At 43.2% G+C, this 16495-nt stretch overlaps 1 protein-coding gene across 6 annotated transcripts; it reads left to right on the forward strand.

Moving 5' to 3' along the window:
- Window positions 1–4141: 4141 nt before the first annotated feature.
- Window positions 4142–14077, forward strand: ODC1 (ornithine decarboxylase 1). 6 transcript variants are annotated; one of them, XM_084826642.1, is made up of 12 exons: window positions 4142–4618; window positions 5324–5580; window positions 7789–7941; window positions 8076–8249; window positions 8399–8571; window positions 8853–8987; window positions 9089–9170; window positions 9476–9559; window positions 10618–10780; window positions 12259–12371; window positions 12678–12892; window positions 13602–14077. In XM_084826642.1, the coding sequence occupies exons 3-12, from the start codon at window positions 7840–7842 to the stop codon at window positions 13741–13743; spliced, it is 1383 nt and encodes a 460-aa protein (XP_084682768.1). In that variant the 5' UTR covers window positions 4142–4618; window positions 5324–5580; window positions 7789–7839; the 3' UTR covers window positions 13744–14077. The 6 variants fall into 6 exon arrangements, with proteins under 6 accessions (XP_084682768.1, XP_084682770.1, XP_084682769.1 ...); XM_084826644.1 differs by having other exon boundaries at window positions 4142–4402; XM_084826643.1 differs by having other exon boundaries at window positions 4142–4397.
- Window positions 14078–16495: the final 2418 nt, after the last annotated feature.

Here is a 16495-nt window from a genome sequence, read left to right on the forward strand (position 1 = left end):
GGAAGCCTTGTGAATCCTTGATTTTAACAGGACGCATCAATTCAAAACCATCATCTAATCATAGCTTACATCCATATCCATGCCCACAGACTGCACTGTAGTGTGCTATGGTGGAAAAGCTGACTTCCAGTGTGTTGTATGATTAGAAGCTAGATTTATGTGGCTTGCCTGTAAAAACCATGAGGATCTGTGCCTCAGATCTAGCTTTTTGCTCCGTGGCAGCACCATGAAACACTGAATCTGTGATTTTCATGCAGACCTATAAAAATAATCTGGATCTACAGTCAGGGCCAGAAATATTGAAACAAGGATAACTGTTTTGGCAGTTGGCTTCTGTACACCACCACATTGAAGTTGAAAGGAAACACACCCAGATGGGAGCGAAGTCAGGACTTTCAGCTGTAATTCAAGGGGTTTGGCAAAAGTGGGGCACTACCCATTCAGGAAGGACAGCCAGTGGCATACACACACACCCATTGTTGGTGGCTCATAAGTAATGGAACAAACCAACATCATTTCAAACTTAAGGATTGCCTTTAATACCTGGATGAAAATCTTCTGCAGTCAGTGACTGCCTGAAGTCTGGAACCCATGGACATGAGCAAATGCTGAGTTTCCTCCCGAGATGCTTTGCCAGGCCTTTACTGCAGCTGCCTTCAGCTGCTGCTTGTTTGTGGGTCTTTCTGCCTTCAGTCTTGTCTTCAGTAAGTGAAAAGCATGCTGTATTGGGTTGAGATCAGGTGACTGACTTGGCCATTGAAGAACATCCCACTTCTTTGCCTTGAGAAACTCTTGGGTAGCTTTTGCTGTATGTTTTGGGTCATTATCCATCTGCAATATGAAGCGGCGTCCTATCAGTGTGGCAACATTCAGCTGAATCTGAGCAGAACGTATAGCACTATACACTTCAGAATTCATCCTGCTGCTTTTATCAGCAGTCAGGTCATCCATAAACACCAGTGACCCGGTTCCATTGGCAGCCATACATGCCCATGACATAACACTGCCTCCACCATGTTTGACAGATGATGTGGTATGCTTTGGATCCTGAGCTATTCCTTTCCTTCTCCATACTTTTCTCTTCCCATCATTCTGGCACAAGTTACTCTTGGTTTCATCAGTCCAAAGAATCTTATTCCAGAACTGGGCAGGCTTTTTTTAGGTGTTTGCTGGCAAAGGCTAATCTGACCTTTCAGTTCTTGAGTGTTCCCAGTGGTTTGCATCTTGTTGTGAAGCCTCTGTATTTACCTTCATAAAGCCGTCTCTTGACTGTAGATGTTGACAATGACATACCTACCTCCGCAAGAGCGTTCTTGACCTGGCTAGATGTTGTAAAAGGGTTCCTCTTCATCATGAGCAGAATTCTACGGTCATCCGCTTTAGTTGTCTTCCGTGGTCTTCCAGGCCTTTTGCAGTTGCTGAGCTTGCCAGTTAATTCCTTCTTTTTCAGGATGTCCCAAACTGTTGTGTTGGCTACTCCCAATGTTTTTGCTATCTCTCTGATGGGTTTGTTTCCTCAGCCTAATGATGGCCTCCTTCACTCACATGGACACCTCTTTGGACCTCCTGTTGGGGGTTCCAGTGAACAGCTACCAAATGCAAATGTAACACTCAGAACCACCTCCAGGCCTTTTATCTGCTTGACTGGTCATGGGGTGCCCAGGAAACAGGCCACACCTGGCCATGCAGCTGCTTGTCAGCCATTCGTTCCATTACTTATGAGCCACCAACGATGGGTGTGTGTGTATGCCACTGGCTGTCCTTCCTGAATGGGTAGTGCCCCACTTTTGCCAAACCCCTTGAATTACGGCTAACAGTCCTGACTTCGCTCCTACCTGGGTGTGTTTCCTGTCAACTTCAATGTGGTGGTGTACAGAGGCCAACTGCCAAAACAGTTATCGTTGTTCCAATATTTCTGGCCCTGACTGTATGTCTCTGCACTAGAGCTGCACTATGTTGGATCCATTATTTTTACCTTGCATTCCACAGGTGGATGTGAGCTGTGAACCAACAGTGGATTTTTCAGTCTGTCAGTAAAAAATTACAAGAATTCAGAAGGATCTGTAAATCAGACTAGATCTGGCTTTGTGACTGCTTTGCCTGGGGGAAGTGGTTTGAGGCAATCCAAGGCCCCAAACCAGATTTCTGTCCAGTGGTTCAGTTGAAAGTTTATATTTGACAAATATTGTGTTAGTTGCCTTGCGAGCTTTCAAGTTACACAAAAGCCTTTTTTCATTCCTATCTGAAAAAAAGTTTTTTGAAGCTTAAAGCTTTGCAGAGTGTGGTAGCAAGTGATCATCTTGCACAAAATGGTTTCTTTGTATGCTTCCAAACACACAGCTCCTAGTGCTACCAATCAAAAGGCATTGTGCAACTATTCCATCTTTCCCTCATGAACAGATTTTTGTGGTAAGAAAAAAAAAGACAGAAAAAGAGGTGGAAAAGTACGGGAGGGTTATTTGTTTGTTTGTTTCTGGCCACAAAGGAAATAGTGCTCAAGGAAGCTTAGAATAATAAGAACCCAAATTTAAAATAAACACATTTTAATTATAATAATAAATACAAGTGGTAGATAACGACAGCTGGAAACCCCCCCCCCCCCCAGTAAAATTCCATAAATGAGGCAGGGCAATTGCACAATGAAAGCCTCATCTAGAAGCACCTTCAAGGTCAAAGTGGAGAAAAGGTCTTCTGTGTAAATTGGAAGTTTACAAATCAACCATTGGAGGTGGGGTCAATTAAAGGTGCCTTCCAAAAATTTTTGGATTCTGTTTTTTCTAAGTAAAGTTTCTTGTTCAGAGCATTATCTCAGGCCAAGGCTATATCAAAGAGCAAGTGAGCAAATTCTTCAAGGCCCAAGCACCGGTTGTGCCGATTTGAGCTTGACTTGGTTGGCTTTGCTTTAGGCCCAAACCAATGACCCTGCTTCCTGCCTTTGGAGCTTACGGCATGGCTAACCTCTTAGCTGAGGAAGCCACAAAGAGGCTGTTGCGCAAGGAGCACATTAAAGGCTACTCTGAAGTGCTGCTTGTATCCTTCCTGTGATGCCTTATTTCTATTCTGGGGACTTAGGTGGTCACAGTAAAAACGACATAGGAAAGGCAGCAGGTTGAGACATTCCCAAAGGATAGGGGGTGGGCAGTGGAGGCCAGTGGCTCTGAGTTTGGTGGGGCTGTGCATCTATTCTGGGTTTCAGCCAGAACTAGCCAGAACTCTAGAGGAACTATCCAAGGTGCTGAGCCCATTGGGGGGGGGTACGGTTCAGCACTGTGGATAGCTCCTTTAGACTTCTGGCTGGTTCTGACTGAAACCTAGAATGGAGTTATAGCCCCACCGAAGTCGGAGCCACCAGCCTCCACTGGGGGTGGGGGTGTATAGCCTGCGGGGGGGGGGAGCAAAGATAAATAAAACAAGGAGACTCGGTCCTAAAGATTCTTTAGAAAGACTTCCGGTTCCCGAATACAGTTGGCAGAATCATCCATGTGCGGGGCAAAAGCAGTGGAATTACCTGTGAATGACTGTGAAAACTCAGAAAAGCAGGCAGGGTTAGACGTTCCCTTTTGCTTCAGTGCTTTAAAATAATCGTCCGCTCCGAAGTAGAAATTTGCTACAAAGGCATTAAATGTGGGAGAGGGGGACAGCTTCCGTGATGATAGGCGGAGTATTCTATACATGCAGCCTCCACATGCACATTGCATCATATCAAGGACAAACGGCATAGCGGGGACGTTGCACCATTTGAATATCTTCACTGTTCTGCATCCAGTCCGAACAAGGAGTGAAACGGTGCTTTAAAAATGCTCCTAGCTGGACAGCATCACCGGATAGGAGTCACTAGTCTCGTCCTGCAGGGATCGTTCCAACACTTGTCGCGCATGTGGGAAATTCTAATGGGAACTGGAAATGGGGGCGGTGTAGAACTCTTCTTTTTCAAATACATCTCTTTGGGGAGAGGAGGGTTGGCTCGCCTGTCGCCCGGCACGCCGCGCTCGCGTTCGCCACCTCTACCTGACGTCATAATAGCGGTTGGCGGAGGCTGCGGCCCGGTCGGAGCCGATTGGGGCTGGTTTGAGCTGGTGCGTTGTCATGGTGACGCGGCCGGGGCGTATAAATAGAGGCGCTGCGGCGTTTGGGAGGCTTTGTCAGGCGAAGGCGCTGAGGCGGTGGCAGCAGCGGTAGCAGCCGGTCACCTGCGCGGCGGCGGCGGCGGCGGCGGCGGCCAACAACCAGCCCCGACTCCTTCTCCGGCAGCAGCCGGTTCCTTGCCAGGCCTAGGGAGCGAGGCGTGAGGGGACGGACTGAGCCGCCTGTCGATCCCCACCGGCTGCCGCGCAGGGTAGAAGAGGCTGCTGCTGCTGCTGTCGCTGAAGAAGCCGCCGCCGCCACAGCGCTCTGAGGTGAGGTAAAGACCGGGCCAGGCGGCCGGCTGGGCCAGCCACGTGGATCTATCGGGCAGGCGGGCTGGGAGGGAGAGGCCGGAGCAGGCCAGGCCGATGGAAAAACGAGTGGGGCGGCGTCTTCTTGGAAGGCGGAGGGAGAAATTTTCGAGTTTAAGGTGGAAGTAATTTCTGCGAAGCGCCTGAAATGATTGACTTGGCCCGGTCGCTCTTTTTAATTGGTAGGTTTTGCTTGTTTATTGAAAACGCAACTCCCACCTTGAAATCTGCTCTCCCCTAAGTGACTTACCGAGCGGATTCGTCCCGTGATGTTGGTGTTCTGATGACAAAGCTCATTAGAAACATCCCCCCCGCCCCCAGTCCCTCTTCGGGTCTGATTAACTCGGGCTCATGATAGCTAACGCGTCTAAAGTTTTTTCCTTAGTCGGGGATTGAAAATTCAGCTCTTAACACTCCCCCCCTTCGATTGCCACCAGAGCGGGAAATGGGACGAGGCTTCGGTGACTCCTAGCTGGTCCGCGGGGGACAGTATGTCAGCATCCCCCAACCTAGCGCCTTCCAGATGTGTTGGGCTACAACTCCCAGCATCCCCAGCCAGCTGGGTAGGGATACGGGTATTTGTAGTCTTAACACATCCGGATGGCGTCAGGTTTGGGGAGGCTGACGTACTGTGTGTATGAAGCTGGTGGTGGCTCTTCCTTTCTTTTGGGCGGAGGAGAGAAGAAAGAAGGCAGCAGTGGTTGCTCATTTCAGTTTCACTGCAGCAAATGGGACGGGGGGGGGGTGGGGGGAGAAAAAACCTTAAGAAATGGAAAGCCAAAATGATGGGACTGCTGGTAGCCTAACCAGCAGGTGATCAGATGAGGTCTGAGATGGAGAATGAAACGTCTGCTAGTTATGTATAAAATGTGTTTCTACCCTGAAAGTTGGCGCACCTCAGAAGCTGGTTGGAACTGGGCTACTGAGTTCCAGGGTTGGCTTGCTCCCACCCCCTTACCACGTTGGAACTGATGTGCTACCCCCTGCCACAGACATCTGTGTCAATTTGGGAAGGGGAGGGCAGTTGGCCACCCTTTGGCAGAGAGAGAGAGAGAGAGAAGACTGAACTTCCTGAACAGCCTTTGCTACCCAATCTGGTGACATGGTGACAAGACACACATATGCGCAAGGCAGGGAGGCTCTGGTTAGTTGCATGAATTTTGTGCGTCTGGTATGCAGCTGACATAGTTGCTCAGTGCTGCTGAGTTGCTTGCTGGAAAGGAGATGGCTAGTTATGTGTAGATAGTAAATGACATGATTCAATGTCTGAATGGGCACTCTTCGCCATCTTTTTTCCTGTAAAATGTGCAGTGTATATACTTAATAGTGACATACTCTAATAACAGTTAGTGGTTAACAACATAGGAATTGCTGTCATTTAAAGCCTCCAAACAAGTATAAGTGATACTACTTGGCAGATTAGGAAAATCTGTTTTACTTAGGTTACGTTGAGGAATGCACATTAATCTTATAGCAGGGATTTGCTTGGAATAGTTTATCTAAAGGATTTGCTTCTGTCCATAATTTATATTCCTGTATTAAAGTAAAAAACTCAGAGCTGAATTTATCTTTGAGAATTCAGGATCTATAACAAGCAGTGATGTGTTCAGTTTACTTTGGGTTTGCCCACTGTGGGAATTTTATCTAAGTTCAGTCTATCGTGAATTTATTTATTTATTAGATTTCTATACCGCCCCATAGCGGAAGCTCTCTGGGCGTTTTACAAAGATTGAAAACCATTAAAAATACATTATGCAAGGTGTAAAACATTTACCTAAAAACATATAAACAAGGAGCACACACAGAGACAACATATATCTAAACAATTTTAAACAACCATAAGACAAAACCAGGACCTGATTAAAATACACAGTATACATTTGGAAGACCACTGATGACAGTGAACTTGCTTTCAAGTATGCCTGGGATTGCAGTCTCATTAGCAGAGTTTAAGAATATGACTTTAAAGAGGCTTTATAGCTGATGCAAGGATAGCAGCAGTCACAATAAAAAAAAAAAGTTGAACCAGTAAAGGCATGTTTAAAATTCTGCTTAACTTGCCTTTCTAGTGAAATGGCAGTGGGTTTTTTTTAGTATTCCTGGTTACTGTGAAACACTTTCCAAATATGGGTAAAGTGTTGGGAAAAGTCTTGTGGATTTCATAATTTTAACTGCATCTCTGTGGTTCCAGAGAGATGGCAGAAAATATGTTATAAAATCATTTGCACATATGCTGTAATGTTACTCATGTCTGCCTGTGGCACTTCTCATTCCCGCCTGAGACACACTCTCTTCTGTTCTCCCCACCTACTAATGAGGATTTCAAAAGTGGAGATTTGGGGCTAAAGATTAGACTGAACAGCATGAAAATAAGGAATTCAAGCACAATTAACAATCATTTAAGTACTAATTACTACCTTGCTGTTCCTTGAGAATAAATGGGAATTAAAGTGTCATATTTTAGGCATGCACACATTCTTGTAGTCTCCTTGAGACTCATCTCATACAGCCGTGACCCTTTCATAAATGGCGTGGTGGATTCTAGCATTGACTTGCTTATCCAGCTTTGAAGTGGGTTGAGCTGCTGGGCTGCAGTCAGTGGTGATGCTGGCACAACAGGTGATGATCTCTATATTACATTAGCTTCCTTGTCCCTAGTTGTGTCATGCAGATCGTTACCTCTGCCACTTGTTTTATTGCTAAGGGCCTGGAGATGTCAGGGCCTAGACATTCTGTTGTTATACCCTCTAGGCCTTCAGGGAGAAGGGGCCTTCTTGCTTTGAGCTAGCCCAGAGAGTCGAGCTGTTCACTGCCACCACAGTATTGCTCTTTATCAGCAAGTTGTGTGAAAATGTCCTGTTACTCAGCATGACAGAAGAATTACAGCGTGCACAGCCTGCTCCTTTGCATATTTACTCAAAATAAATCCCACTGTTTTCAATGGGGTGTACTCCCAAGTATGCATAGGATTGTAACTTTCAAGTTTGTAGTGCTTTGTCACCTCTAGTGGTGTACAAAATTAGTGCATGTGATTGCTGCTCCTTGCCCTGTAACAGCTACCAAGTGCAAGTTCTTGCCAGCCAGTTTTTTTCCTTCTTGCCCGGGTACCTGCCAGGAGTATATTTAAACTCCTTCAAAGTGGCCATCACATGTAGACTGCATAGTTGGCAAGTGTATTCTCAGTGCCTTACATATATTTATGCATTTTCTGTACTCTTGGCTTCCCCTTTTGTTGAATCTAACTGCATCTTAATTGAACTGTGAGAGTTGGCTTGTTAAGCTCCTGTATTTTCCATGTTGCTTGCCTGTCTGTGACAGAAGGGAGAACTAAAACTTTTTCCTATGTCCCCAGAGTTTGTTACACTGGAAATTATCTTAGAGGGATAACTGAATACCAAGCAAGATGAATGGCTTCAATGGTGAAGAATTCAATTTTACTTTCCTTGATGAAGGCTTTACTGCAAAGGATATTGTAGACCAAAAAATAAATGAAGTTTCTTCCTCAGTGAGTATGCTAAGATACGGGGCTGTGACCATCACAAAAAATATGTTTTATACTAAACTTACGCTTTACAGTAACCCTAGTGTACAATGGTAGGCAACTACATATTGACTGATGAATGTTTTTTTTGTCCCCAGGATGATAAAGATGCTTTCTATGTTGCTGACCTTGGGGATGTTATGAAGAAGCACTTGCGATGGTGCAAAGCCCTCCCTAGAGTATCTCCTTTCTATGCTGTCAAATGTAATGACAGCATAGCTATAGTGAAGACTCTTGCTGCACTTGGGGCAGGATTTGATTGTGCCAGTAAAGTAAGTGGCTGCCTTTGAACGCTTTGGTTAAGCACTTGTGTATTATAAATTGAAGTGACGCCATGTCTTTAATCCCAATTGTCCCATCTGTTTGTGGACAAGGCATTTCTTCTGAATAATGTGCAAGTTAATAAATTCTTGTTTTCCAGACTGAAATTCAGCTGGTCCAGAGTGCTGGTGTGCCTCCAGAGCGTATAATATATGCAAATCCATGCAAGCAAGTCTCTCAAATTAAGCATGCTGCAAATACTGGTGTGCAGATGATGACTTTTGATAGTGAAGTTGAGCTGATGAAAGTTGCAAGAGCCCATCCAAAAGCAAAGTAAGACACCCTTGTAATAAAGTAGTTGTCACTATATGTTTTCTCACTGTAGATGGCCCAGATAAGAGATGCTACTAGTCTGGGAAATTCGGTCAGATGTCCATAGTTTTTTTCATGATTCTGTTGACACAGAAAAAACTAGAAAAAAGTAGATATGCAAAAACAAAAAATCATTTCAGAGCATTTTTAAGTATAGTTTAAATACAAAAATATTTTCAGATGCAAGTAGATATGCCCAAGCTTGAAAACAGTCTCAGGGTAGTTTCTAAAATGTTTTCTAGGATGGTCTTACGCATTGCAACAGACGACTCAAAGGCAGTTTGTCGCCTGAGTGTTAAATTTGGAGCGACGCTAAAAACCAGCAGGTTGTTGCTTGAGCGAGCAAAAGATCTTGATATTGACATTGTTGGAGTCAGGTGAGTAGTAAAGCTGTGTAGAAGAAATGGCACATTTGCTACCTATTAACTTGCCTTTATTAAGAAGGTTGGCAAAACTCAACTCAACTCATCTTTTCTAGTTTCCATGTTGGAAGTGGTTGTACAGATCCTGAGACCTTTGTGCAAGCTATTTCTGATGCACGTTGTGTCTTTGATATGGGAGTAAGTACACTTTAATAATATTTCGTATAGTACTAATTCATCAGAGTTTAAACAAAATTGCTAGAATGTCTGACATCTTAGTTCTGGAATAGAAAATATTAAAAGTATGAATGGTATCCCTACATCGTGAAATTGTTAGGCTAGACTGTGAACTTGGGTTAGCCCAAATATTTTTTATTTATAGGGGCTGTTCTTGTCATTATTTGTTTACTTCAGAAATGTCTATAAACCATTATTGTACACAGATAGTAAACTGATTGGTACTACCAATATAAAGATTAGTAAATGAATATTTCTGCATTTAGGCTGAGATTGGTTTCAACATGCACCTTCTTGATATTGGTGGAGGCTTTCCTGGCTCTGAAGATGTGAAACTTAAGTTTGAAGAGGTATGAACTTAACATCTGCATCTTAACCTTGTACATGATGCTTTAGTATTTCCAATTGACATGGAGGGGCTTTCACAATGTTGTTATATGGCCAAAGATGTAGGCATAAGAGTTTTGAATTAAGCAGAGAGTATCATTTAGCGAGCTGACTAATTTAATGACTTCTTGCATGTATGATGTAGTAGCTTTAATAGCAATAATACTTTTAATCGCATTATGAAGGAAATTTTATCTTGACTATGTAAACAAGGATGAATCCACATCATAATGTTCAAGTTGAAAGAGGTTGTTATACATTAAGAGCAAGTGCGGGGCAATAATCTGGATACACATTCTGCTGTATGGTAGACATGTACTTCCTATATTGTATAATCTCTGACTCCTGTGCTGCTAAAGTGGCAGTGCAACCAGTGTCCAGCTTAGAAAAAGTGTTCACAGGAACTGAACAGCTATTCTGGTTTTGCTCTTTGTTGCACAAAATACCAGACCTTGAACCTTGAATTAGCAGCTATAAGTAGAAAAGCTGTTCTAGTATGATAGCACTAGCTGTAGTGTATGTTGTGGGTGGGGTGGTGAATTCATCTTTCCCCATCTGCATTCACTTGAACAATCCAGTACATGAGGATTTACATATGTGAAATAGCTGCACAAAGACTTTTAAATCTGAGGTACAAATTAGTGGGTCTGGAAAGACATTCAGGAAGTTATGAACTGATGCTTATCTGATCCATGTTTTGTTTAGAACACTATATTCCACTTGAGTAGGTGCACTTAGCCAGTCTCTGTTGCTTCCCATTCAAACAAGCTTCACATCAACTTCTCCCAAAGCACCTCCCCTTCATTTGCCTGATTACCCAGCACAGATCCTGTAGCCTCTTGTTAGGTTTGTACCCCTGATCTCTTGGAGTAGAAACTTAATGAAGAGCTCTTTCTTCAAGAAAGCTAGCAAAAGAAATGTGAATACATGATGAAATATTTCTGCAAATTTTGCCTAAAACCTAATTGTTCATGCTGAACGACTAACTCTTCTCTCCCCCCCCCCCCATTTTTTTTTAAAGATAACAAATGTCATCAATCCTGCTTTGGACAAGTATTTTCCTTCTGATCGGGGAGTGACAATTATTGCAGAGCCTGGCAGATACTATGTTGCATCAGCTTTTACTCTGGCTGTTAACATAATTGCAAAGAAGGTTGTAATAAAGGAGCAGACTGGATCTGATGGTATGTAACACTTCAATCACAGTCTGGAGTGTTATATGTAACTAGCAAATGCTCATAATGGTGTGGGGGGGCAGTGTAGGGATCGCATATTGCGCAGACTCGTGGGGAATGCTGTGGATCTTCATATGTTCTGAGCATACTCTGTACACCCCTACGGGATTTGTGCCAATAGGGGTTGGACCATGCAATCTTAAGGATGGAGGACAGCTTGTGCTTTTTCTGCACAAGAATGTGAATAGCAGCTGTTCATTTATGTAGGTGAAAGTTAAGCGACTAGAGTTAGGGATAAGTTCCCCAAGAACACGAGCCATGAAGGATCATATCTGCAGAAGCTGGGCCCTGCAGCAAAACATTGCAGTGTGTTATGTGAGCCTGTGGTTGAGGAAGTTGAATAATAGGATAGCATCAGACAGCAGTCTCTGCTGTAACTTGGGTAAACTTGATACCCATTCCCCCGCTAGTCTGCAAGCAAGCCATGAGACTTCTGCATGCAGCTGAGTGCTTGGTTTGGCTTGGGTGGCAGTCTCAGGATGCAATTAAGTAGCCCCACCTCTGGCTTGAAATAGACAGTGAACTACACTGCAGCGTTCTTGTATACTACTCACTTAGCCCAGCCTACAAAGTAGGGATGAAATCAATGCATAATGTTGTGGGGTTGTTGTAAGCTACTCTCTCAGCTTCAGCCCACCCTGCAGTATGAGTCAGATACCTCTAGGTAATACAGTGCTATTGTAAACCACTCAGAGTCTGATCTGCAGTAATCAGTGTACATTACACTGCAGGGCTGTCATAAGTCACTTCCAACCTGCAGAATGGGGCAGCAAGCTGCATTTGTTTTGGAATGTGCATTAGCAACGTTATTTTTAAAACACTAAACTATAACAGTTAGAAAAGGCAGGAACTTTTCTTTGCTGCTACCTTTGGGGTCTTAATCTGTGTGTTGGGGGCATGGACATACTGGTGCCCAGTGCCAGCTAAATTAACTGTTGTATTTCTTTATTGATTTCTGTGTGCCTGGGGGTATTTTAAAAATGGCTTCTCAGTGTAAACCAGGAAGTGATCTATCCAGCCAGTGGTTCTTTCTATCATAACATTTAAATAAATATAATGTGCGTCTGTCTCTGTCCTCCTGTTTTAGTCAGTCCATTCTATCTGCCTACCTCCCACCTGACTCTGGGTTTTTTCTCCTCTTACGCAACATTCAGTCTCATTGAGTTATTATGGGCCTGTTTCGGGCGGGGGGGGGGGTATTGTTCCATTAGAGTTTTTCCTGTTTTTTTTGTTAATGTTCTGTGGTGCACTTTTGGCTAGGTAAGCCTGAGCACAGAAGGACTCAAATTGGTATTAGTGCGTATGATGGTGATGAGAGTGCCATCCTAGATTACATTTCTTGGTATTGCCAAAGTGTGACAGAATTTTGGAACTGGCTTTTTTCTATTTAATCAGTGTTCCAATATTCTCCCCTTTTCTTCCAATAGATGAAGAAGAACTGAATGACAAAACTCTTATGTACTATGTAAATGATGGTGTATATGGATCTTTTAACTGCATCCTGTATGATCATGCACATGTTAAGCCAGTTTTGCAAAAGGTAAGCTGGGGGGGTGGAGTGTGCGCACACATGTGTTTATATAATATTTATATGTAGAAACATAATGTTAAACTTAAAACCATTCCTGCTTTAAATAACTTCTTGGTCACTTATCGGTGCCAGATACCCACATAGGGAAAAATGTGGGAGTGGCTTTTGTAGAACTGGCATAATATAGACCTTTAATTGATCTTGGCATAATACAATTGAAGACATTTCCAAGACTAATACAGTTATTCATAATATAATGTCAGCTCTGCTGTATGAAACGTTGTACTAACTGCTTTAATTTTAAACTGTTTTCAGAGACCTAAGCCAGATGAGAGATACTATTCCTGCAGCATATGGGGACCAACCTGTGATGGCCTAGATCGTATAGTTGAGCGCTGTGGCATGCCAGAGATGCAGGTTGGGGACTGGATGTTGTTTGAAAACATGGGTGCCTACACTGTGGCAGCCGCTTCTACTTTCAATGGATTCCAGAGGCCAACAATATACTATGTAATGTCAAGGCCAGCATGGTTAGTAATTCTTCCTTCTGTGCTTTTAACAAGAAGGGTTGGGAGAAACTCTTTGATCTGACTCGAGCAAGGTGTGAGTAAATTCTTCTTTAGAAAAGCCCAAATAGGTTACTTTGCTAGAGCTTGAATCGATTGTGGCTCCTAACAATCCAGCATATTAGCCTTCCTCTGACAATTTGAGCTTGCACAAACAGACCAGGATTCTTATTCAGGTTTACTCCGTTTTGCAGTACTGGCTTCCCTAATTCAAGGTCCCAGTGCTTTGGAAGGGGAAAAACATGATTTCTCACTAGGATTTTTTTGTCACAACTACATGCAAGTGCAGAAACACATAATAAATTGAGTGCACAATTCACTTGCACACTATTACAAAAACTCAAAATGGGAGCAATGCCTAGTGAAGTTTCAGAAGCCAGAAATTTGCAAAGTAAGTGGCTGGAGGTTCTCTGGAGCTCTGCACTTTCCCAGAGCTAGGGAGAACAAAATTATTTATGCAGATCTGTGCTTAATTCACATAAGTCCCAATCTGGCTTTTCTTGGTACAGAAACTTGAGTGAGTAGGAGATCAGCACAGAGTGCACACAGTAATCAGTCTCTCTCCCCCCCCCCCCCCCAAATTGGGAAGTACTGTGTATATTTGAAAACTATGGCATCTTACTGGAGACTTTCATCTAGATTACTTACTCATTCATTTTTCCTTCCTTACTAGGCAATTGATGGAACAGATAAAGGAGCAAGGATTTCAAGCAGAAGTGGAAGAGCAGGATGTCACTTTGCGACCGTCTTGTGCCTGGGAAAGTGGAATTGAACTCTGTCCAGCAGCTTGTGCTTCAGCTAGCATTAATGTATAGATATGGTTTTAGCTAACTTGCAAGTTTAGGAATGGATTTTTAGGGCTTCTGTGGACCATTAACTTAATTCTTGCTAGAATTTTTAACTGTTCTGAAAGACTAGGGTGTGTGTAAATGTAAGAGAATAGACAATTAGACGGGGAGGTCACATATATCTGTGTTCCTATGGAAACTATTTGAATATTGTTTTATATGGATTTTTATTCACTTCTCAAATATGCTACTAAAACTGATCCTTGACTGCCAAGCAAGCATTTGTAGCTTGTATATTTGGCAGAATGGTCTGGACGTAGTATGTGACCTGACTGTTTTACAATAAAGTCTATTGAAATAATTGGGTAGCAGTTCTTTGCTATATGTGAACTAAAACCTGGGTTGAATAGATCTTAAGATCTTGGTTGGTCTGTGTGTGTGTGTGTCTGTGTGTCTGTGTCTCTCTGTCTGTCTGTCTGTCTCACACACACACACACACACACACGATATTTCTGCATAATGTATGTCTTCTCAAAACCTGCCAAGTTAGTTCCCCCATGCAAGGTTTCAATATCTGATGCTTGGGTTTTTTTGCCTTTGCCTTTATTATAAGACAAGAAAATGAAGGGACTCTTGAAATAGGGCTTGCATGTTACAATTATGAAATGTAGCTATAACATCCCACTTACAAGTCTGTCTAGTACTTTCCAGTTCTTGGCTATCTAAATTTTATACAATACAAACTGTCAGTGTCAATGTGTTATGCTCTGCATACAGAAGTTCTGTATGCCAGCCACATAATCTTGCATGGATTAATTTAGTTCTGTTGAACACAATAAAAACAAGTTTTCTGCAAAGCACTTGTGTGGAAAAATGGCCAGTATTTAGCTAATGTTAGATTTTGAGAAGATGCTGAGTTGCTTTTTTTCAGGAATTTTTATAGTACAAATTTGTGGCTATTTCAAATAAATATTTTTTGGAAAATTTCATACATGACACAACTGCATAATACCATGGCAAACTACTAGACCTGTAAATCAGCTGGCCATAGTTCAGAATTGACTTGTGAACCAACTGCTTTGTGGCCAATTTGATTCTGTGCAAGTACTCTTTGCAACTATTGGAGTGTAACTATGAGTCAGTACCTTCTTGACAGTAATTGGGGAAAACCCATAATCAAGGTGTTAATTTAAACATCCATTTTGAGCATCGTCAGTACATGTTTCCTTGTACACTTGGGAAGCTTATCACACCATATAGGAGTAGTTAGGCAGAAGAAAAACCTATTTCCTGAATCAAAGCATAGCATTGTTGGTTACCAAGTAAATGCTGCTGGTGATTAAAAGTAAGCATTTACACAAAGCATAAGAGTATCTGGTTAGGATGCACATTTCCACAGAACAGTAAATTCTATGATAAATATTTAATTTTTTATTAGAATAAACATCCATTTAGTCATCTCATGGTGGCTCTATTTTATCTCATTAGAAGCAAGAACCACAATGCTTGAATGGTCTAAGAAGCTTTATAGTTTAGAGTTCACTATCGCATGAGCCAAATTCTGCAAACTTATTTGCAATTGCAGAAGATGTCCTTCAAGTTAAATCTAATAAAACACAAAATAGAGGATACTGATTATCTAGACCCATTATAGTCTGGGTTTCGATCTGGATACAGGACTGAATCAGCCTTGGTTGCCCTGATGGATGACCTTTATGGAGAGAGGGACAGGGCGAGTGCAACCCTGTTAATTCTGCCCGACCGTTCATAGGCTTTTGATACTATTGACCATGGTATCCTCCTGGATTGACTCTGTGGGATGGGTATCAGAGGCACTGGTCCTACCTACAGGGCTGTTTTCAGAGAGAGACATTGAGTGACTGACTATTCCTCGGCCCCTTAGCAACTGAGCTACAGGTTGCCACAGAGTATCATTTTATCCCCAATGTTGTTTAACATCTATATGAAGCTGCTGGGAGTGATCATTAGGGGATTTGGAGTTAAATGCCATCAGCATGCTGATGACATGCAGCTCTCTCCCTGTGGCATCAGAATCGGGAGAGGCTGTGCAAGTCCTGAATCAGTGCCTAGACTCAGTAATGGGCTGGATGAGGGCCAATACACTGAAGCTGAATCCTGGCAAGATGGAAGTCCTGTGGGTGATTGGTTCCTGGATCCAGGAGACAGGCTCATTGCCTGGTCTGCATGGGGTTGCACTACCTTTGAAAGATCAGGTTTGTAGTCTTGGGGTACTCCTAGATCTATCATTGTTGCTGGAGGCCCAAGCAACAGGTGGCTCAGAGTGCCTTTTACCAGCTTTGACTGGTTCGCCAGTTATGGCCCCTCTTGGACAGAGATAGCTTGGCCACAGTGGTATAGGTATTAGTAACCTCAAGACTGGATTACTGTGATGCGCTCTATGTGGGGCTGCCCTTAAGACTGGTCTGGAAGTTGGAGCTAGTGCAGAAAGCAGCAGCTCAGCTGTTGTCAGGAGCTTCCCCTTTTCAGTGTGTAACTCCTTTGCTGAGGGAACTGCACTGGCTGCCTATCTGCTACTGGGCCAGGTTTAAGGTGTTAGTACTAATGTACAGAGCCCTAAACAACTTGGGACCAAGATACCTGAGAGAGTGCCTTCTTCTTTACTGACCTGCCTGGTCACTGAGGTCAGCAGAGGGCATGTCCCTGGTGGTTCCACATGGACCCATGGCCTGGCTGGAGCCCACTAGGAAAAGAGCCTTCAATGTGGTGGCCCCCTCCCTGTGGAACTCCCTGCCTTTGG

The sequence above is a fragment of the Heloderma suspectum genome, chromosome 1 (assembly GCF_057233095.1).
Source record: "Heloderma suspectum isolate Gila_16-S chromosome 1, 16-S_ref, whole genome shotgun sequence".
Lineage (NCBI taxonomy): Eukaryota > Metazoa > Chordata > Lepidosauria > Squamata > Helodermatidae > Heloderma > Heloderma suspectum.